This window comes from Schistocerca americana, chromosome X (assembly GCF_021461395.2).
Source record: "Schistocerca americana isolate TAMUIC-IGC-003095 chromosome X, iqSchAmer2.1, whole genome shotgun sequence".
Classification (NCBI taxonomy): domain Eukaryota; kingdom Metazoa; phylum Arthropoda; class Insecta; order Orthoptera; family Acrididae; genus Schistocerca; species Schistocerca americana.
In genome coordinates, this window is record NC_060130.1 from 760,290,529 (window position 1) to 760,315,234 (window position 24,706).

At 40.0% G+C, this 24,706-nt stretch overlaps 1 protein-coding gene across 1 annotated transcript in view; it reads left to right on the top strand.

Moving 5' to 3' along the window:
• The window catches only part of LOC124556300 (gamma-tubulin complex component 3-like), a 249,300-nt gene that overhangs the window by 123,043 nt on the left and 101,551 nt on the right, over positions 1–24,706 (top strand). The window contains exon 4 of the mRNA XM_047130275.1: positions 1,883–2,122. Coding sequence (XP_046986231.1) covers positions 1,883–2,122 — 240 coding nt within the window. The remainder of the gene's footprint in view (positions 1–1,882; positions 2,123–24,706) is intronic.

Genomic DNA, 24,706 nt, shown 5'->3' on the forward strand with positions numbered 1-24,706 from the left:
TAAAGTGTTTATTTTGGCACCATACTATCATCAGTCAGTAAGGAAACTCTCATTAGAAGAACATAAGAATGAAAATATGATGCACTTGTTTTTTGATGACAATTCACCATTCATAGAGATTACAAATAATGATACCTGTTTCCATGGTCCCTAGTGATTAGGTGTCTTCAGTTTTGTGGTTAACACAAATATCTCAATTCCTTAAATCTCTCAATCAATAGAGAGGTTCATTTGCTCACATATGTGGCAAGAAAGACTGTAGGTTTTAAACAAAAATTGAACTAAAGCAAACTTCTTTACCTTCATGTCAACAGTTGAAAGAGCTCAAGACAATTGGCTATGTAGGAGACAAAAGTTAATGATGTTTCAGTAATTGAAACATTGCATGAAAAGTTTTTAAAGGGGTCTCAAGTATTCTCATGACTCAAGACTGATTTCAATTTGTTTCTTGGACAGATCTCACTTTCTGATGCTAATGTATTCCTCTCCTTTGCCTCTCCCTCTGCCTCACACACACCTGGTTTAGTCTTGTTAAATATCGTGGATTATTGCCATTTTCCTACATTTTAGATTCTCTAAACTGCTGCTGCTGATACTACTACTACTATTACTACTACTACTACTATTTTACGAAGGACATAGTAGCCTTACTTTGTTTATTCAGGAAGTCAAATTACATGAAGTCAGTCTGTAGTCATTAGCTGATCTGATATCTTGGCTGTACACACACCTAAAATTAAATCATTCTCAAACTCTTCCAGTGCTCTTGTCTGCGTCTACAGTGATGTACCTTACCTTCTTAACTTACCTTATTCCTCTTTTTTTTTTCTTGTTTGATGGCAACCTTTTAAGTTTTGGTAAAAACATTGAAAGAAAAAAAATTAGTATTACAAGTTGTTTCATTGATTCTCAAAATATTTGCCATTAAAATTCATTCACATCTTGTATGTGTTAAACAAATTTTTGAAATATTTTTTTCCATTCTGAAGATACTCCTTAAGCATAGTTTAAGGATTATTCATTATCTGTGTGTGATGACAATTGCTGTCTATGTATTTTTTTATCATTTTTTTTTACATAAGGGTACGAAAAGAAGTCAGTAGGCATTAACTCAGGCGAATATCGGCAGTGAGACATTAGTCTGATTTTTTTTTTTTTTTTTTTTCTTCATCAAAAAATTGTTTGATGTCTGATGTGACTGCTGACTCTGTCATGGTGAAGAATGCTGTATCGTTTTCAGTTGTTTCTCCTGATTTTATCAATGGATTGTGGCAAAGAAATTATTTTTTCCCCAACACTATTTCTTTAAATGCTCTTTGTGACCAAACTACTCTGCCAATTAATGAGCTGCCATTTTAACAATAACAAATGACAAATTTAAAGCAATAGAAATGTAACACTTCAATAGTCTCATGTTGTGGTTGGTTGTATTGTCAAAAATAGTTCAACTTTTGTCAGAGAATGGAGTGTTAGTGTGGTGTTATGGTCAGCCAAACAAAGAGTTGTTCAATTTATAACATACTTAGTTTTATCTAGCTTCAACATATGGGACACATTTTGACAATGTAGCGACCATTTATGCATAATAGGTATTGTACGATGGCTCGTTAATAACAGTAGAGTTTTTAAATGATGCTTCCTTGAGGGTTGGTACTCTCAGTACTGTTGCATTTGAAAAATGTGAGACTGTAAGTCATGAATGAACAGCTACATCAGTGTCCTCTATTCTCAAGTTATAACACCAAACATGAGATTTGCGTAAAAGTTTCTATTAACCTTATCTATCAAAAACAGAGTTTTACAATTGCTGTATTTGTGATTAGTTTCTTATTTATACCATATGCCCATCAGTGCTTTATTTACAAAGTACTTTTCATCTCAGTTACAGAAGCACTTGGATGCTGCTGTTGATTCATCACCGACAGAACAGCAGCTGCAACCATTTACGCTGAATCAGATGGCAATATGCATGCGGAGTCCGATGTGGAGACTGCAGCTATTGCTGTCACTAGTAGAAGCATGTCATGGTCGTTGCGGTGGTGCTCTTGCATCTTCTGTTCACAGCTTTCTACATCATGGTGATCCAAATATCCGTCATTGTGTTCGCATACTCCTAGCTTCAGTAAGTTATATATTTTTGTATTGAGCGTGTTTGCCTTTAATTTTGTGATAATGAGGTCTTTAAGGAAAATTGACTTGGTACTTTCAATTTCAAAGAGTATGTTGTGCTTTATCTGATTTAATTTGCAGTTTAGCTGGTACAATGTTCAGACTACACTTGGACTTGACATAAATCACTTAGATACAGATACTGTTAGTACGCACTAAGACACAAATGCCACAGGAGAATAGTGTTCAGACTTCAGAACTTTTATAACACTCAGCCAAAAAACTTAACTAATTCCATCCCTTTGTGTTGTTTTCCAAAGTCTGTTACCTGTTAAAATGGTTGAATATCCTATCAACAGATCATCTGCCAGGCATAAACATTACTCATAATGACAAATATTTGTATCAATTGTAATTAACTAAATTTTTATTTAATTATTTCCACTACATGTGTTCAGGAATAGTAACTTTCACATATAGTGAGAAATATGACAATGTTACATGCCACTGCAGGTTACTCCCTGATGCTACAAACAATATTCATGTCTTTAGCATGACTGCCAGTGGGCACGCACACAACAATTTAATAAATTTATTTGCTCAACTACTTGTCTAGGGACTGGTTGTACACTGTTGCAGGGTGCCCTAAAAATTTAATAATTTAATAATAATAAAATAATAATAATTACTATTATTATTATCTTTCCTTTCTCAGACCTTAGGTCTGGTTCGGAATGAAAGTGACGCGGACCTTGATCAAGCGTCACTTCCTTTTAACTGTACGGTATATGTTACATTGCGTTTAGGAACTTTCGGGTAATTGAACATGTATCAATAATTACGGATTTCTGAAGTTGTATATATAAGTTTGGATGTAGCTGTATTGCATTGATGTACTGGTGGATATTGCGTGGTATGACTCCTGTAGTTGAAAGTATAATTGGTATAATGTCAACTTTATCCTGATGCCACATGTCCTTGACTTCCTCAGCCAGTTGGATGTATTTTTCAATTTTTTCTCCTGTTTTCTTCTGTATATTTGCTGTATTGGGTATGGATATTTCAATTAGTTGTGTTAATTTCTTCTTTTTATTGGTGAGTATGATGTCAGGTTTGTTATGTGGCGTTGTTTTATCTGTTATAATGGTTCTGTTCCAGTATAATTTGTATTCATCATTCTCCAGTACATTTTGTGGTGTATACTTGTATGTAGGAACGTGTTGTTTTAAAAGTTTATGTTGTAAGGCAAGCTGTTGATGTATTATTTTTGCGACATTGTCATGTCTTCTGGGGTATTCTGTATTTGCTAGTATTGTACATCCACTTGTGATGTGATCTACTGTTTCTATTTGTTGTTTGCAAAGTCTGCATTTATCTGTTGTGGTATTGGGATCTTTAATAATATGCTTGCTGTAATATCTGGTGTTTATTGTTTGATCCTGTATTGCATTCATGAATCCTTCCATCTCACTGTATATATTGCCTCTTCTTAGCCATGTGTTGGATGCGTCTTGATCGATGTGTGGCTGTGTTAGATGATACGGGTGCTTGCCATGTAGTGTTTTCTTTTTCCAATTTACTTTCTTTGTATCTGTTGATGTTATGTGATCTAGAGGGTTGTAGAGGTGGTTATGAAATTGTAGTGGTGTAGCCGATGTATTTATGTGGGTGATTGCTTTGTGTATTTTGCTAGTTTCTGCTCGTTCTAGAAAGAATTTTCTTAAATTGTCTACCTGTCCATAATGTAGGTTTTTTATGTCGATAAATCCCCTTCCTCCTTCCTTTCTGCTTAATGTGAATCTTTCTGTTGCTGAATGTATGTGATGTATTCTATATTTGTGGCATTGTGATCGTGTAAGTGTATTGAGTGCTTCTAGGTCTGTGTTACTCCATTTCACTACTCCAAATGAGTAGGTCAATATTGGTATAGCATAGGTATTTATAGCTTTTGTCTTGTTTCTTGCTGTCAATTCTGTTTTCAGTATTTTTGTTAGTCTTTGTCTATATTTTTCTTTTAGCTCTTCCTTAATATTTCTATCATCTATTCCTATTTTTTGTCTGTATCCTAGATATTTATAGGCATCTGTTTTTTCCATCGCTTCTATTTATTTGTTGCTGCCAGTAGTTTTAGATCATCCATGTATAGCAAATGTGTGATTTTGTGTGGGTATGTTCCAGTAATATTGTATCCATAATTTGTATTATTTAGCATGTTGTATAGTGGGTTCAGAGCAAGGCAGAACCAGAAAGGACTTAATGAATCTCCTTGGTATATTCCACGCTTAATCTGTATTGCCTGTGATGTGATATTATTTGAATTTGTTTGGATATTAAGTGTGGTTTTCCAGTTTTTCATTACTATGTTTAGGAACTGTATCAATTTAGGATCTACTTTATATATTTCCAATATTTGTAGTAACCATGAGTGGGGTACACTATCAAAAGCTTTTTGGTAATCGATGTATGCGTAGTGTAGCGACCTTTGTTTAGTTTTAGCTTGATATGTCACCTCTGCATCTATTATCAGTTGCTCTTTACATCCTCGTGCTCCTTTGCAACAGCCTTTTTGTTCTTCATTTATAATTTTGTTCTGTGTTGTATGTGTCACTAGTTTCTGTTTAATGACTGAAGTTAATATTTTGTATATTGTTGGTAGGCATGTTATGGGGCGATATTTAGCTGGGTTCGCTGTGCCTGCTTGATCTTTAGGTTTCAGATAAGTTATTCCATGTGTAAGTGTATCAGGGAATGTGTATGGGTCTGCAATGTAACTGTTAAATAATTTAGTTAGATGTGAATGTGTTGAGGTGAGCTTCTTTAACCAGAAATTTGCTATTTTATCATTTCCAGGGGCTTTCCAATTGTGAGTAGAATTAATTGCTTGGGTGACTTCATGTTGCAAAATTATCACTTCAGGCATTTGTGGTATCATCTTGTATGTGTCTGTTTCTGCTTGTATCCACCGTGCATGCCTGTTATGTTGTACCGGGTTTGACCATATGTTGCTCCAGAAGTGTTCCATGTCTGTTATGTTTGGTGGATTGTTTATTTCAATGTGTGTGTTATCTATTGTCTGGTAAAATTTCTTTTGGTTTGTGTTGAATGTTTGGTTTTGTTTCCTTCTATTTTCACTTTTTTTGTATCTTCTGAGTCGTTTGGCGAATGCTTGTAATTTCTGCTTCTTTTCGTCTAATTGCTCTGTCGCTTCTTGTTGTGAGATTTTACCTAACCTTTTTCGTTTTTTTCCTAGATTTCATTTCTTATAAATTGTGTTAGCTGTCCGATGTCTTTTCTCAGTTTTTCTATTTTGATCTGTAGCCTGTGTTGCCATGCTGGTTTTGTGGGTTTCTTCTGTGTGTTGGTTGGTTCTGATCTCTGCCTAGTGTGTATATTTAGTGTAGTGAGTGCTCCTATATATACCAGTAGTTGTAACTCTTCCATAGTTGTGTTTTCATTTATTTTGTTGTGTATGATTGTGTTGATAGTTTTTATTGTTGTTTCGACTTGTGGGTTATTTGGCGGTTTATGCAAGAATGGTCTAATGTCTGTATTTGTGTCTTTGTATTCTATATGTGTCAGCTGAAATTTTTCTTCTATACCTAACATGTGTGTCACTTCGTGTTCTATTTGTGCTTGTTCTGGTGGCTGTCTTAAGATTTCGTTTTCCTCTGATTGTCTAATTTGTGCGTGGTGTTCTTTATTTGTTTGCTCTGGGATGTTTGAGTCCATTACTGTATTTTCTTCTTCTTCTGATTGCACATTATTTTGTTCCAGTATTTGTTGTACTTGTTGTTTGATGTTTTCTAATTCTGACTGGGGTATCCTGTTATTTTTTATTATTACACGGATCTGATCAGCTAGTCGTTGTTCTGTTAAAAATTTTAATTCTGGGTATCTGGTAATAAATGTTGTGTATACTTGTGATCTGTATCCAGTTGTGTTGGTTCCTAGGTTTGTTGCTTGGTAATAACAGAACATGAGGTGTCGATTAACTTCATCTGACCATCTCATCCTCTGTCTTTGTTTTCCTTCTAGGGTGGTTGCAGGAAGCATATCCTGCAAAACACCTCTATTTGGATTTAAATCATTTTCCAGTTGGCTAGCAGTGTCGTTACCATTGTGGGCGGGCATAGGGTTCAAGCGTCGTCCCCGACCATGACGGCGCTTGTCCGAGGCTTCATTAGTTCTGTCCTGAACCAACTAATCACACTAAAAGGGGGGTTAGCCCTATTAGTGGTTTGTTCTTTTCGTCGCCTTTTACGACTGGCAGAACATACCAGAGGCCTATTCTTTTCCCGGGCCTCCACGGGAATTATTATTATTATTATTATTATTATTATTATTATTATTATTATTATTATTATTATTATTAACCATACAGTTAAAAGGAAGTGACGCTTGATCAAGGTCCGCGTCACTTTCCATTTCTAATCAGACTTAACGTCTGAGAAAGTAAAGAAAGAATGAATAATGATAATGATAATGATAATAATAATAATAATAATAATAATAATAATAATAATAATAATAATAATAATAATAATGAAACCTAAAGATCAAGCAGACACAGCAAACCCAGTTAAATATCGCCCCATAACATGCCTACCAACAATATACAAAATATTAACTTCAGTCATTACACAGAAATTAATGACACATACAACATGGAACAAAATTATAAATGAAGAACATAAAGGATGTTGCAAAGGAGCACGAGGATGCAAAGAGCAACTGATAATAGATGCAGAGGTGACATACCAAGCTAAAACTAAACAAAGGTCGCTACACTACGCATACATTTATTACCGAAAAGCTTTTGATAGTGTACCCCACTCATGGTTTCTACAAATATTGGAAATATACAGAGTAGATTCTAAATTGGTACAGTTCCTAAACATAGTAATGAAAAATTGGAAAACCACACTTAATATCCAAACAAATTCAAATACTATCACATCACAGCCAATACAGATTAAGTGTGGAATATACCAAGGAGACTCATTAAGTCCTTTCTGGTTCTGCCTTGCTCTGAACCCACTATCCAACATGCTAAATAATACAAATTATGGATATAATATTACTGGAACATACCAACACAAAATCACACATTTGCTATACATGGATGACCTAAAACTACTGGCAGCAACAAATCAACAACTCAACCAATTACTAAAGATAACGGAAGTATTCAGCAATGACATAAACATGGCTTTTGGAACAGACAAATGTAAGAAAAATAGCATAGTCAAGGGAAAACACACTAAACAAGAAGATTACATATTGGATAACCACAGCGACTGCATAGAAGCGATGGAAAAAACGGATGCCATCAAAATATCTAGGATACAGACAAAAAATAGGAATAGATAATACAAATATTAAAGAAGAACCAAAAGAAAAATATAGACAAAGACTAACAAAAATACTGAAAACAGAATTGACAGCAAGAAACAAGACAAAAGCTATAAATACTTACGCTATACCAATATTGACCTACTCATTTGGAGTAGTGAAATGGAGTAACACAGACCTAGAAGCATTCAATACAGTTACAAAATCACAATGCCACAAATATAGAATACATCACATACATTCAGCAACAGAGAGATTCACATTAAGCAGATAGGAAGGAGGAAGGGGATTTATCGACATAAAAAAACCTACATTACGGACAGGTAGACAATTTAAGAAAATTCTTTCTAGAACGAGCAGAAACTAGCAAAATACACAAAGCAATCACTCGTATAAATACATCGGCTGCACCACTACAATTTCATAACCACCTCTACAACCCTCTAGATCACATAACATCAACAGATACGAAGAAAGTAAATTGGAAAAAGAAAACACTTCATGGCAAGCACCCGTATCATCTAACACAGCCACACATCGATCAAGACGCATCCAACACATGGCTAAGAAAAGGCAATATATACAGTGAGATGGAAGGATTCATGAATGCAATACAGGATCAAACAATAAACACCAGATATTACAGCAAGCATATTATTAAAGATCCCAATACCACAACAGATAAATGCAGACTTTGCAAACACCAAATAGAAACAGTAGATCACATCACAAGCGAATGTACAATACTAGCAAATACAGAATACCCCAGAAGACATGACAATGTAGCAAAAATAATACATCAACTACTTGCCATACAACATAAACTAATAAAACAACACATTCCCACATACAAGTATGCACGACAAAACGTACTGGAGAATGATGAATACAAATTATACTGGAACAGAACCATTATAACAGATAAAACACCACCACATAACAGACCTGACATCATACTCGCCAACAAAAAGAAGAAATTAACACAACTAATCGAAATATCCATACCCAATACAACAAATACACAGAAGAAAACAGGAGAAAAAATTGAAAAATACATCCAACTGGCCGAGGAAGACAAGGACATATGGCATCAGGATAGAGTTGACATTATACCGATTATACTATCAACTACAGGAGTCATACCACACAATATCCACTAGTACATCAACGCAATACAGCTACATCCAAACGTATATATACACCTACAGAAATCTGTAGTTATTGATACATGTTCAATTACCCAAAAGTTCCTAAATGCAATGTAACATATACCGTACAGTTAAAAGGAGGTCACGCTTGATCAAGATCTGCATCACTTTCCATTTTTAACCAGACACAATGTCTGAGAAAGGAAAGAAATAATAATAATAAACAATTCATATCACACTTAAATTTGAAACATCAGATACGAAACTCAGAATGGTCCATTTGGAAAGTTACGTAGCTGACACAGGATTAGAGTAAACTTCACTTTTATCGCAGTCAACAATTGGTAGTCTTACAGAGGCTTGTACTCCCAATAATTAAACATTATTTTAGTATAGCAGTGCAGGCACACAATTAGTCTCTACATGGGTAGCATTTTACTTGAGTAAAAGCACATTGCAGTACTCTAACTCAATTCTCCACCTTTATCTAATTCACACAGTCTGTTGAATAACACTATCTCATACAAAAATCAATACAGTTTTTCATGTTAACTCACAATGAAAAATGCATCTTTACTATTGCAAACCGTTTTACCAGAGGATGCAGAAAATGGTACAGTAGTTGTCATAATGCAGAAACAGACTGATGTTTCTGATGTTCAAATAGGCATCATCATTGGATTTTGGGCCAAGCCTGGAAGAATTTCTGAAATGACCAAGTCTGCAAAATGCCACTGTGGTTAAAGTATACTGTGCATGGCAATATGGCATTATCCAAAACTGACACTGAGGCAACTGTGAGCTGGACAACTGACCAGCCCCATGTACCAAGGAACTGCCATAAATGTCTCCTTAATGTTGCTGCATATTGGTCTCCACGGCAGGTGCCTGATTTTTGCACCTATTCTGACCGCTGTTGATAGACAATGAAGGCTGAAATTTGCATGCCAGTACTGCAACTAGACATCCACTGAATGGCAACAGATGGCCATTTCAGATGAAGCACATTTTATGCTCCATTGGATGGGTGGTTGTTGGTGTGTATGGTGTGAGGCATATGATAGAAAACCTTATATACATCTACATCTACATTTATACTCTGCAACCCACCCAACGGTGTGTGGCAGAGGGCACATTACGTGCCGCTGTCATTACCTCCCTATCCTGTTCCATTCGCGTATGGTTCGCGGGAAGAACGACTGCCGGAAAGCCTCCGTACGCACTCGAATCCCTCTAATTTTACATTCGTGATCTCCTCGGTTGGTATAAGTAGGGGGAAGCAGTATATTCGGCACCTCATCGAGAAACGCACCCTCTCGAAACCTGAACAGCAAGCTACACCGCGATGCAGAGCGCCTCCCTTGCAGAGTCTGCCACTTGAGTTTGCTAAACATCTCTGTAATGCTATCACGCTTACCAAATAACACTTTGACGAAATGCACCGCTCTTCTTTGGATCTTCTTATCTCCTCTGTCAACCCAACTTCGTACAGATCTCATACTGATGAGCAATACTCAAGTATAGGCTGAACAAGTGTTTTGTAAGCCACCTCCTTTGTTGATGGACTACATTTTCTAAGGACTCTTCCAATGAATCTCAACCTGGCACCTGCCTTACCACCAATTAATTTTATATGATCATTCCACTTCAAATTGTTCCGTGCACATACTCCCAGATATTTTACAGAAGTAACTGCTACCAGTGTTTGTTCTGCTATCATATAATAATACAATAAAGGTCCTTCTTTCTATGTATTCGCAATACATTACATTTGTCTATGTTAAGGGTCAGTTGCCACTCCCTGCACCAAGTGCCTATCTGCTGCAGATCTTCCTGCATTTCGCTACAATTTTCTAATGCTGCAACTTCTCTGTATACTACAGCATCATCCGCGAAAAGCCGCATGGAACTTCTGACACTATCTACTAGGTCATTTATATACATTGTGAAAAGCAATGGTCCTGTAACACTCCCATGTGGTACGCCAGAGGTTACTTTAACTTCTGTAGATATATCTCCATTGAGAACAACATGCTGTGTTCTGTTTGCCAAAAACTCTTCAATCCAACCACACAGCTGGTCTGATATTCCGTAGGCTCTTACTTTGTTTATCAGGCGACAGTGTGGAACTGTATCGAATGCCTTCCGGAAGTAAAAAAAAATGGCATCTACCTGGGAGCCTGTATCTAATATTTTCTGGGTCTCATGAACAAATAAAGCGTGTTGGGTCTCACACAATCGCTGTTTCCGGAATCCATGTTGATTCCTAGAGAGTAGATTCGGGGTTTCCAAAAACGACATGATACTCGAGCAAAAAACATGTTCTAAAATTCTACAACAGATCGATGACAGAGATATAGACCTATAGTTTTGCGCATCTGTATGACAACCCTTCTTGAAAACTGGGACTACCTGTGCTCTTTTCCAATCATTTGGAACCTTCCGTTCCTCTAGATACTTGGGGTACATGGCTGTTAGATGGGGGGCCGGTTCTTTCGCGTACTCTGTGTAGAATCGAATTGGTATCCCGTCAGGTCCAGTGGACTTTCCTCTGTTGAGTGATTTCAGTTGCTTTTCTATTCCTTGGACACTTATTTCAATGTCAGTCATTTTTTCATTCGTGTGAGAATTTAGAGAAGGAACTGCAGTGCGGTCTTCCTCTGTGAAACAGCTTTCGAAAAAGGTGTTTAGTATTTCAGCTTTACGTGTGTCATCCTCTGTTTCAATGCCATCATCATCCCAGAGTGTCTGGATATGCTGTTTTGATCCACTTACTGATTTAACATAAGACCAGAACTTCATAGGATTTTCTGTCAAGTCGGTACATAGAATTTTATTTTCGAATTCACTGAACGCTTCACGCATAGCCCTCCTTACGCTAACTTTGAAATCATTTAGCTTCTGTTTGTCTGAGAGGTTTTGGCTGCATTTAAACTTGCAGTGAAGCTCTCTTTGCTTTTGCAGTAGTTTCCTAACTTTGTTGTTGAGCAACGGTGGGTTTTTCCCGTCCCTTACAGTTTAACTCGGCACATACCTGTCTAAAACGCATTTTACGATTGCCTTGAACTTTTTCCATAAACACTCAATATTGTCAGTGTCAGAACAGAAATTTTCGTTTTGATCTGTTAGGTAGTCTGAAATCTGCCTTCTATTACTCTTGCTAAACAGATAAACCTTCCTCCCTTTTTTGTATTCCTATTCACTTCGATATTCATGGATGCTGCAACGGCCTTATGATCACTGATTCCATGTTCTGCCCTTACAGAGTCGAAAATTTCGGGTCTGTTTGTTATCAGTAGGTCCAAGATGTTATCTCTATGATTCAGTTGTCTTTTTAATTGCTCAAGGTAATTTTCGGATAGTGCACTCAGTATGTCATTCGATGCTCTGTCCCTACCACCCGTCCTAAACATCTGAGTGTCCCAGTCTATATCTGGTAAATTGAAATCTCCACCTAAGACTATAACATGCTGAGAAAATTTATGTGACATGTATTCCAAATTTTCTCTCAGTTGTTCTGCCACTAATGCTGCTGAGTCAGGAGGTCGGTAAAAGGAGCCAATTATTAACCTAGCTTGGTTGTTGAGTATAACCTCCACCCATAATAATTCACAGGAAGTATCCACTTCTATTTCACTACAGGATAAACTACTACTAACAGTGGCAAACATGCCACCACTGGTTGCATGCAATCTGTCCTTTCTGAACACCCTGTCTGTGCCTTTGTAAAAATTTCGGCAGAATTTATCTCTGGCTTCAGCCAGCTTTCCGAACCTATAACAATTTCAGCTTCAGTGCTTTCTATCGGCGCTTGAAGTTCTGATACTTTACCAACGCAGCTTCAACAGTTTACAATTACAATACCGACTGCTGCTTGGTCACCACATGTCCTGACTTTGCCCTGCATCCTTTGAGGTTGTTGCCCTTTCTGTACTTGCCCGAGGTCATCTAACCTAAAAAATAATCGTCAGGAGGTTCCAGGCCAGAGGATGGAGCATCATGGTCTGAGGAATGGTTTTGTGGCATTTCCAGGGTGATATTGTCATTCCAGAAGGCACAGTGGATTGACCCAAGTAGCCATATATCCTTTGGGACCATGTCAATCCCTACATCAGTTTGTTTTTCATCAGTGTGATGGCATCTGCCAGCAGGACAATGCAACACATCACACAGCTTGCAGTGTACATGCATGGCTCGAAAAGCAACATTATGAATTTACGATACTTGCCTGGCTGCTAAACTCCCCTGGGTATAAACCCAAACGAGAATCTGTGGTATCACCTCAGTCGGGTTGTATGCACTATGGAGCCTCAATGAAGAAACTTAGCACAGCTAGCCATGGGACTAGAGTCAGCATGGCTCCACATCCCTGTCACTACGTTAAAGCAGCTCATACACTCATTCTGCACATCTTCCAGCAGTTTGCACACTGTGCGTGGACAGTCTATAAAAAAAAATTCTGTGGATCAGTAAAGCTTTGACAGTTTATGTACTTTAACACATTTATATACTTCGACATACAAAAACCACAACATAACAATGGTGAACACACAATCTTTTGCTTCATATTTTTCTAAATAGTTGGTTCACTGATTGCAGTGCATCAAATATGCCCAGCTTATGATTTGTATCGTAAATGAGTAAAAATGTTGTTAGGACAAATTTACTGATTTTGCTGTCTTTCCGTTTTACTGTCTTTCCGTTTTACTGTCTTTCCGTTTTACTGTCTTTCCGTTTTACTGTCTTTCCGTTTTACTGTCTTTCCGTTTTACTGTCTTTCCGTTTTACTGTCTTTCCGTTTTACTGTCTTTCCGTTTTACTGTCTTTCCGTTTTACTGTCTTTCCGTTTTACTGTCTTTCCGTTTTACTGTCTTTCCGTTTTACTGTCTTTCCGTTTTACTGTCTTTCCGTTTTACTGTCTTTCCGTTTTACTGTCTTTCCGTTTTACTGTCTTTCCGTTTTACTGTCTTTCCGTTTTACTGTCTTTCCGTTTTACTGTCTTTCCGTTTTACTGTCTTTCCGTTTTACTGTCTTTCCGTTTTACTGTCTTTCCGTTTTACTGTCTTTCCGTTTTACTGTCTTTCCGTTTTACTGTCTTTCCGTTTTACTGTCTCTCCGTTTTACTGTCTCTCCGTTTTACTGTCTCTCCGTTTTACTGTCTCTCCGTTTTACTGTCTCTCCGTTTTACTGTCTCTCCGTTTTACTGTCTCTCCGTTTTACTGTCTCTCCGTTTTACTGTCTCTCCGTTTTACTGTCTCTCCGTTTTACTGTCTCTCCGTTTTACTGTCTCTCCGTTTTACTGTCTCTCCGTTTTACTGTCTCTCCGTTTTACTGTCTCTCCGTTTTACTGTCTCTCCGTTTTACTGTCTCTCCGTTTTACTGTCTCTCCGTTTTACTGTCTCTCCGTTTTACTGTCTCTCCGTTTTACTGTCTCTCCGTTTTACTGTCTCTCCGTTTTACTGTCTCTCCGTTTTACTGTCTCTCCGTTTTACTGTCTCTCCGTTTTACTGTCTCTCCGTTTTACTGTCTCTCCGTTTTACTGTCTCTCCGTTTTACTGTCTCTCCGTTTTACTGTCTCTCCGTTTTACTGTCTCTCCGTTTTACTGTCTCTCCGTTTTACTGTCTCTCCGTTTTACTGTCTCTCCGTTTTACTGTCTCTCCGTTTTACTGTCTCTCCGTTTTACTGTCTCTCCGTTTTACTGTCTCTCCGTTTTACTGTCTCTCCGTTTTACTGTCTCTCCGTTTCACTGTCTCTCCGTTTCACTGTCTCTCCGTTTCACTGTCTCTCCGTTTCACTGTCTCTCCGTTTCACTGTCTCTCCGTTTCACTGTCTCTCCGTTTTACTGTCTCTCCGTTTCACTGTCTCTCCGTTTCACTGTCTCTCCGTTTTACTGTCTCTCCGTTTTACTGTCTCTCCGTTTTACTGTCTCTCCGTTTTACTGTCTCTCCGTTTTACTGTCTCTCCGTTTTACTGTCTCTCCGTTTTACTGTCTCTCCGTTTTACTGTCTCTCCGTTTTACTGTCTCTCCGTTTTACTGTCTCTCCGTTTTACTGTCTCTCCGTTTTACTGTCTCTCCGTTTTACTGTCTCTCCGTTTTACTGTCTCTCCGTTTTACTGTCTCTCCGTTTTACTGTCTCTCCGTTTTACTGTCTCTCCGTTTTACTGTCTCTCCGTTTTACTGTCTCTCCGTTTTACTGTCTCTCCGTTTTACTGTCTCTCCGTTTTACTGTCTCTCCGTTTTACTGTCTCTCCGTTTTACTGTCTCTCCGTTTTACTGTCTCTCCGTTTTACTGTCTCTCCGTTTTACTGTCTCTCCGTTTTACTGTCTCTCCGTTTTACTGTCTCTCCGTTTTACTGTCTCTCCGTTTTACTGTCTCTCCGTTTTACTGTCTCTCCGTTTTACTGTCTCTCCGTTTTACTGTCTCTCCGTTTTACTGTCTCTCCGTTTTACTGTCTCTCCGTTTTACTGTCTCTCCGTTTTACTGTCTCTCCGTTTTACTGTCTCTCCGTTTTACTGTCTCTCCGTTTTACTGTCTCTCCGTTTTACTGTCTCTCCGTTTTACTGTCTCTCCGTTTTACTGACTCTCCGTTTTACTGACTCTCCGTTTTACTGTCTCTCCGTTTTACTGTCTCTCCGTTTTACTGTCTCTCCGTTTTACTGACTCTCCGTTTTACTGACTCTCCGTTTTACTGACTCTCCGTTTTACTGACTCTCCGTTTTACTGACTCTCCGTTTTACTGACTCTCCGTTTTACTGACTCTCCGTTTTACTGACTCTCCGTTTTACTGACTCTCCGTTTTACTGACTCTCCGTTTTACTGACTCTCCGTTTTACTGACTCTCCGTTTTACTGACTCTCCGTTTTACTGACTCTCCGTTTTACTGACTCTCCGTTTTACTGACTCTCCGTTTTACTGACTCTCCGTTTTACTGACTCTCCGTTTTACTGACTCTCCGTTTTACTGACTCTCCGTTTTACTGACTCTCCGTTTTACTGACTCTCCGTTTTACTGCCTTTCCGTTTTACTGCCTTTCCGTTTTACTGCCTTTCCGTTTTACTGCCTTTCCGTTTTACTGCCTTTCCGTTTTACTGCCTTTCCGTTTTACTGCCTTTCCGTTTTACTGCCTTTCCGTTTTACTGCCTTTCCGTTTTACTGCCTTTCCGTTTTACTGCCTTTCCGTTTTACTGCCTTTCCGTTTTACTGCCTTTCCGTTTTACTGCCTTTCCGTTTTACTGCCTTTCCGTTTTACTGCCTTTCCGTTTTACTGCCTTTCCGTTTTACTGCCTTTCCGTTTTAAGTTATTTTTAGGTATGTTAAGATGCTTTTTAGTTAATTTTTTTGCCACCACAGGACCACATTAGATATATTTGTATATGTGTCAAGTGTCATAATACAGAGACAGCATATCATACAATTTCATTGGTTAAAAATGCTATATAAAAACATAGTTTGGCAAACACAGAACCCTTGTGATGAGCCTAGAACCCTTTCCACGTGTTCACTATTCCAGTGAAAATTACATTTATGTCTCACACTTGATATTACTTACATAATTATAGTAACTCTGAACCTCTGGATCTTGGCAACAGATGACAATATAAAAAGAGTTTAAAGGATTCCCAAGAACTTTGTCTTAAGAACATATAGTAAACCTATTGAGGATTTACCTTGAATAAAAATATTAAAAGTGGTCATCCCCACCACTGGTAGTTTACATACCCAACAATCATGTTTTTTTTTTTTGTGGTTTTCTCAGGAGCTGCCAATGAAAACATAATACTTTTATAAGCCACCTAATGTCCACCATAGACCACACCTAATGCTAAAGAACTACCAATTTGTTCAATTTGCCTGGGATGGAGGAAGTATGTAATGTTTAAATTATGACCTAAAATTGTCACTAGGCAAAGGGCTGTCCTAAACACTTAACACCTTATCTCTGTAATCAATAGAACTTGAGCTATATCCCACTACACAATCTCTTGTGAGGCCTTTTGGAATATACTTGTACAGTATGCTGCATGCATTGACCAATTGTAAGAGCATAAATAGATTTTCAGTGAAAAGGGGCGAGTGGGGTGGAATACAATGTTCAGTCAACTTGGATGAATTCAAGCAGCCTGCTGAAAAAAAATTTAGAAACAAAAGAACCAAAGCATGTGCTGTCATCACATACCCCTTTCACCCTACACAAACTCATCCCCATATTACCATATCAGAAATGGTTTTTATAATTGAGGACTACCCAGGTGACCATATTGGGTAGTATTTTGCTATCTGGGATTCTAATGACAGAATTTTGAGCAAATGTTGTAAACAAAGGTATCCATCACTATATAGGTGATATTTTTGTTGATAAATGTGATTTTGGATGAAACGGGCATATTCAAGTGTGTTTTTATGTACATACAAATTTTTTTAATGTCATTTGTAATTATGTTTATCACACCACTACCTTGTGAAATAATTAAGTATTGCAACCCTGAAGCTCTACTGGTCTCCAAATAATGACTATAGTATTAACATTAAAGTGTTATAGTTAGGTAATTGGGTCACTACAGCAGTGCGCATACATATTTTGAATCTACTGTAACACTTGCAGATGAATCAGAATTGGTTTTCCTCCTCTTTCTTATTACAAACCTATGCATAATTAGAAACTATAACACCACCACAAACCACAGAAACAACAAATGCCAACTCTTACATTACATTCAACTGTAACTGAGAACTGTGCTGATTAACAAAACAACAAATGGGTTCAAGTAAGGCCAACAAACAGAGTGAGGTGCCACAGTGGTTAGCACACTGGACTCACATTCGGGAGGATGATGGTTCAAACCCATGTCGAGCCATCCTGATTTGGGTTTTCTGTGATTTCACTAAATCACTTTAGACAAGTGCCAAGACGGTTCCTTTAAAAAAGTGTGGCTGACTTCATGCCCCCATCCTTTCCTAATCCTATTGGACTGATGACCTCACTGTTTGGTCCCCCCCTCCCCTCAAATCACCCTCCCATCCTAAGGCCAACAGTGTACAGTAGTTGGTCTTGGCTAAAGAAGGGATGGGCGATAGTCAATAGTGATATCTATATACTAATAGTTTAAATTTATTGATGGTCTTATTCACTATCGATAGCGAGTCCCTCTTTGCATTGTCTGACTGAAAATCATAATATTTTTCAATTTAACTACACGGCAACTATTTCATGTGTAATTTCTCTATGTCCTTACTCCCTTCAACATTATTTACAATGTTTGAACTTATTAAACAAATAACTTGCATCTTTACACTGCCTTTGCATTCTATATTACACAGATTAATTTCACATATGTTGCTTAAATTACACCTATTAAATAAATATTTTGCACAGTGAATCGAGACTGCATGAATATAGTAAAGTTCACAACTCAATTCTTTGTGCCCTGCATTACTATCTAGTCAGATGACACTCTTACAACATTATATTACAATAATTTTGTAGTAATATATATAAATAAAATACATTAATATGAACTATTTATGCAGAGGCTAATATTCTTGTGTAATTGTGGCAAAATTTCTGTATTGGCGCACATCCATTGTAGCACAATGTAACTGGATACGTAAAAAAATCTACTCACCAAGTGGTGGCAGAACACATGTGTAAAAGAAATTGTACTTACGAAAGTTATTGGAGCCAGCGGCTCCTTCTTCTGACAGAAGGCTTGAATAGAAAGGAAGGGGTGTGCAGGAAAAGGGGTAGATTTCAGAAGTCACCCAGAACCATGGGTCAGGGGAGACTCCTGGATGGGATAAGAAGAAAAGACTGATTGTTGGGGACTGCATCAGATGAGATTTGAAAACCTGAGAGCTTAACAGTGGAAGACAGGGTGATATGCAATACAGAGATTATAGCAAAAACATGATGCACCACTTAATAAGAGTGAAAAGCTAAGTGCATTGTACGTAACAGAGTTGGGAGGGGGCAGTGAAAAGTAGACAGGTCAGGAAATAAAGGTGTAGAAAACTGAAAGCAAGTGAATAAAGGAATAGTTACTGTGAAGAAATGATGAGACGGAAGAAATTAACATAGATTATGGACAGGCAGGTGGTGAGAACCAAAGACATGTTGTAGCACTAGTTTCCATCTGTGGAGTCCTGAGAAACTGGCGTCTAAGGGAAGAATCTAAATGATGCATGTGGTGAAACAGGCACTGAGGTCATGACTGTCATGTTGTAGATCATGCTCTCCAGCAAGATTCATGTGTTTCTGGTATACACCCTCTGTCTATGCCCATTCATCCTAACGATAACTTGGTGGTAGTCATGCTGTTGTAATATGGCAAACAGTGTTTACATAAGAACTAGTATATGATGTGTCATTTCACAGGTGGCTATCCATTTGATAGTAAACATTTTGCCAGTTACAGGGCCAATATAGGTGGTCGTAGGAGGGTGCATAGGGCAAATCTTGCTGTGGGACAGTCGCAGGGGTAGGAGCCAAAGGTTAGCGAGATGGGTACAGCAGGATCATAGGGTCTGACAAGGATATTACAGAGACTGGAAGGGTGACTGAAAGCTATTGTAGACATGGTGGACAAAATCTCGGACTGATCTCGGTGACTGTTCCACCACATATGCCATTTCGATTTTTCCTCCAAACACCAGTTTCTGAGATCTCTGCAGGCTGGAACTAGTGCTACAACATGTCCTCAGTTCTTGCCACACATCTGGTCTTAATTTACGTTAATTTATTCCCTCTCAGCATATCTTCACAGTAACTCCCCTCTTCACTTTGTTTTAGTTTTATGCATCTTTCATTTTCTGACCTGTCTATTTTTTGCCGATTCTCTCCCACTTTTGTATCCCACCTGGGAGACGGTGCGTGGGTAGCAATGGGAAAAAGGTAATACAAGTCGGTACTGCAAGAAAATGGTTTACTGGTGCAAAAACAAGGTGATAACTGATTACATAACTTTGTACGTAGGTGCGATGCTGAAGTGAAGTGTCCTGGCTGGCTGCATCTGATGAAATGGGCTGAAACAGTCACGGAGCTTGTAGACCTCGACAGCACCAGCTAGAGGGCGCTGTCGTCTGTCTCTCTTGTAGTGCCAACTTGAAAAACTATTCCTTGTCATCGTTGCTATCGATACCACATCCCTCCCCATGAAACGACTTGCCTTCATTGAGCATGGTTTCCGGCGGTGGGTGCAGAGACCCAGGGGCGGCGCAGCTGAGGGGGCGGACAGTGGAATTGCTGGGGTACGCTGTCCACCTGCGACCCCGAATCGGTCCCGAGGGAGCGAGGAAATCGCCCCATTGGAAAACCAGCCCAGGCCGCGCACCGCTACTGGGTGTGTTTGGAGGAGGAGGCAGTGGCGGAGCAACGACCTCCATGGGCGGCGGCAGCCTCAGTGTCCATCCGTTCTGGCACCGTGGAGGAACGTGGCGATGGCGGGAGGCGTCCGGCTGGTGCAGTGGCGACGACTGGAGGCGTGCCCGCTGCGGAGGCGCCATCGGTGGCATCGTGGGCCGTGGCAGCGGAAGCCGCGAAACCTCCGATTCTGCCAGAAAACAACCAGCGGCAGAAAACTGAAGATGGCACAAATGAATCTGGTTCAGGTGTCGCTTGACAGTGCCATGGGGACCAGAAATGACAAATAAGGCGCGGCCAAGCTGGAGACGAATGCACCCCTGCTCCCAGTGCTGCCTGCCAGAGAAAACACGATAGAACTCCAAATCGTGCGACGCCAAGCCAGAACAAGGCAAAGCAGCGGGAGCGAGTGGTGGCAGGGGCAAGAGCTGCAGGAGCAACTGATGGGCACAGCCTTGTAGCAATTCTGCTGGGGAGCGAGTGCTGCGTGGCTGAGAGCAATAGGAAGCAAGTAAAGTCCAGAGCACGTGCTCACAAGAGTGTGTGGCATGCAACTTGCTCATCTGTGACTTAAATGTATGCACAAAGTGTTCAGCCTCTCCATCCGACTAGGGTTGGAACGGGGCTGAGGTCAGATGGCGAATGCCACTAGCAGCACAGAACGCGTCAAACTCTGAGGACACAAATTGGGGGCAATTGTAGGAGACAATAACTTCAGGAAGGCCCTCAATGCAAAAAATAGATGTCAAAGCCCGAATAGTGCTGGCAGAGGTTGTAGAGAACATAGGTACAACAAAAGGTAAGTTTCTGTACGCATCAATAACAATCAACCAGCTGGTGTCCCAGAAAGGACCAGCAAAATCAATATGAACACACTGTCAAGGCGCAGTAGGAGTTGGGCACACAAAGAAGCGCTAGTGGGGAGCAGATTGATGCTCCACGCAAGAGCGGCAGTTTGCAAGCAAATTCTCAATTTGTTTGTCAATGCCGACCCAAGTGCAGTGATGACACACTAATTGCTTTGTCCACCATATACCCCAATGACCATCGTGCAGTAAATGGAGGATTTCCGACTGCAATGAACAAGGTGCAACCACTCAAGACTGATCATTGTCAGTTTGTAACAAGATAACACCGTGGTATACAGACAGGTTGTACGATGCGCAAAGTAACGTCGAACAAGTGGATCGTGAATTTGTGAAGCAGATGGAGGCCATTGAGTACAAATATACTGCAAAAGAATCTTTAAAGAAGCATCGGCAGCAGTCGCGGAAGCAATCCAACGAAAATCCACTGGAAAACCATTAGCTAATTCCTTATCTTGCGAGTCAATAAATATGCAGGACAGTTCAGAAGAATCAAACGCTTTGTCAGGACCGATAGGTAGACAAGACAAAGCATCAGCATTGCCATGATGAGCTGTAGGCCGAAACAATATTTCGTAATTGTACTTAGACAAAACCAAAGACCAACATTGCAACTTTTGTGCAGTATGGACTGGAACTGGCTTTGATGGGTGGAACAACGGCATCAAAGGCTTATGGTCGCTTACCAAGTAGAAATTTAGATCATAAAAAAAATCATGAAACTTAGTCACTCCATATGCAATAGCTAAAGCTTCCTTCTCGATTTGAGAATAATTTTGCTCGGCAGAATTGAGCAATTTAGACGCAAAAGCGATCAGGTGATCGATGAATTAATGCGGTGTGAGAGAACCGCTCCGATGCTGAGAGACGATGCATCGACAGCCAAAACAACTGGTTTGAAGGGATCGAAAGGAATCAAACAGCGATCACTCAACAAAGCAGATTTGAGCTTGCAGAAAGCAGCGTCACATGCCGAAGACCAAACAAAAGGAACATTCTTATGCCGAAGGCGATGCAGAGCCACTGCAATTTGCGCTGCATTTGGTATAAACCGAATATAGTAAGTGATTTTGCCCAACACAGACTGATGTTCTTTAAAGTTTCTGGGTGCTGGCAAGTGTCTAATTGCACTGAGATGTGACGGTGAGGGGTGGATACCCTGTCCGTTAAGCGCATGTCCTAAATACTGAATCTCAGTTTGAAAAAATTTGCACTTGTCCCTGTTACACTTTAGTCCTGCCTGCAAAAGTACAGTAAACAAGGCACGCAAATTCTGCAAATGTTAGTCAGGGGTGCAACCTGATACAACTATATCGTCCAGATAATTGGCACAACTAGGGACAGTGGCACACAACTGCTGCAAATAAGACTGAAAAATAGCAGGAGCTGAAGCATAACTGAACGGAAGGCGGTGAAACTTGAACAAGCCAAGGTGGATGTTTATCACAAAATAACGCTGTGACTGCTCGTAGAGCAAAATCTGAAAGTATGCGTCCTGCAAGTCAACTGTGGAAAAGAATTTTACCGCACCAAGCTTATCAAAAATGTCTTCAGTATGTGGTAAGGGAAACGTAGCTACCAATGTCTGGGGATTTACTGTAGACTTAGTCAGCACAAATATGGAGACAACCATTGGGTTTCTTCACACACACGGGATTGACAAAGCCCATGGTGGTGTAGCAGAAACAAGTTCAATGACACCACTGTCTTGCAATTGCATAAGTTCAGTAGCTACAATGTCGTGCAGTGCGCATGGTACCAGGCGTGTGCACCAGAAAATGGACAGGGCATTGTGTTTAACTACAACATGCGCTGCAAAGTCCTTGGCACAACCAAGTCCATCAGAAAAGAGTTCAGCAAAATCATCGCATAGTGCGGCAACACTGTCTGCATGGTCACTAGCGTTGATGCAAAGTACATTGTCCTGAACTGAGAGGCTAAAAATTCCAATGCGTCCATGCCAAAAATGTTCGTAGCATCACTAGACTGGAGCACATGGAAAGACACAGTACGGGTTGTTGCACCATACGTGGCTTGCAAACTACACACACGGATCACTGATATCTCCTGTCCAGTAAATGCAGTCAGCATGGAATGCGAATGACGAAGCGGGGGCAAACCAAGCAAGTCATACATAGATTTGTTCAGTAAAGAAACTGACCCACCAGTGTCCAGCTGCATGCAAACAGAACGTCCACAAATATGCAAAGTAACGAAGTTTCCCCGCATCATGCTGAATGCAAGAGGAAGTGGCTGGCAAAACTTGGTTCACACGATGAGTTGTTGAAGCATGTGAAGAAGAAGACTTCGAATAAATGGCATTAACGTCCATAGGCTGATGTGAAACCTGATTATGGTAGTTGTCATTGTGGTGATGCCCACGCGAGTCACACGAATGGGAGACAAGTTCGGAATTAGAGTTTCTCTCACTGCACAGCGCTTGTACATGTCCTTTCTTATTACACAAGTAACACTGTGCTTGACAGAATGGGCAACTGTCCCTGGGGTGGGCACGAATGCAGTTCGGACAGGATTTCAGCTTCTTAGAGGGTGCCTGGTTTGAACCATATTTACGCGAGAGCGCGTGGCACGGCGTGGCTGACTTGAAGGGCACTTCTTGTGCCGTGCTAACAGTACACACACCAAGTGTCATATCAAATGCAGAAGTAGGCATGTCTAATGTGTCTTGTCTGTCTAGCAAGTCCATTAGTTCCTGCAAAGACTGGTTATTAAATTGGAAGATTTGTTCGCAGATGCGGTGATCCGTCACATTCTGTGCAATAGCGTCTCTAATCATTATATCCGCATATGAGCGTCCACATGAGCAATTAAATTCACAATCAGAAGTTGGTCCCTGAAGGTCTGCTAACCATGATTTATATGACTGAGTAGGGCCATGCCGGAGGCGAACGAATTTGTATTGTGCAGCTGCCACATTTAAACTGTCACTGAAGTGCGAGTGTAAAGCATCAATCATTTCGCCGTATGTTTTAGTTTCTGGGCAGGTGGTGGGAAACAATTTCATGAACACATGGTACACCACCACACCCACATTGGCAATGAAAAAAGCAAGCTGCTCTGTACATGGTACATTGTAAGCTGCGAAGTGTGCCTCGAGCTGGGTAATGTATTCTGGTCAGCGTTCAACGTCAGGATTGAAGGCATGAAATGGCGGCGCCATTGACGGCAGCGTCGGTATAGGTGGTGGTGTTGGAGGTGCTAAAGTAGCTGCAGTTTGTAGAGTGACCAGTCCATTTATGGCAGCAAGCAGCTGCATCATTTGCTGAGCCTGAAAACAGACAAGATTGGACAGCAAAGTCTGTTCCTGTGGCGAAGCCATGGTTGACACAACTGAAAGTCTTATAGGGAATGGTGGGAACACTCATACACCCGCACCGTCACACTGGGAAATCACAAAAAAGCTAAAGCAGAACTGAGCAAGAAAAGGAAATGATAGGAGATGAAATGCGGGATCCTCATCGCCAAAATTTTGTATCCCGCCTGGGAGGCAGCGCGTGGGTAGGAATGGGTAAAAAGGTAATACAAGTTGGTACTGCAAGAAAATGGTTTACTGGTGCAAAAATAATGTGATAAACGATTACATAACTTTGTACGTAGGTGCAATGCTGAAGCGAAGTGTCCTGGCTCGCTGGACCTGATGAAATGGGCTGAAGCAGTCACGGAGCTCATAGACTTCGACAGCATCAGCTAGAGGGCGCTGTCATCTGTGTCTCTCGTAGTGCCAACTTGAGAAACTATTCTGTGGCATCGTTGCTATCGATACCACACCCACCTCTATTATTTACAATGCACTTAGCTTTTCGCTCTTACTAACTTGTGCATGATGTTTTTGCAGTATTCTCTGTCTTCCA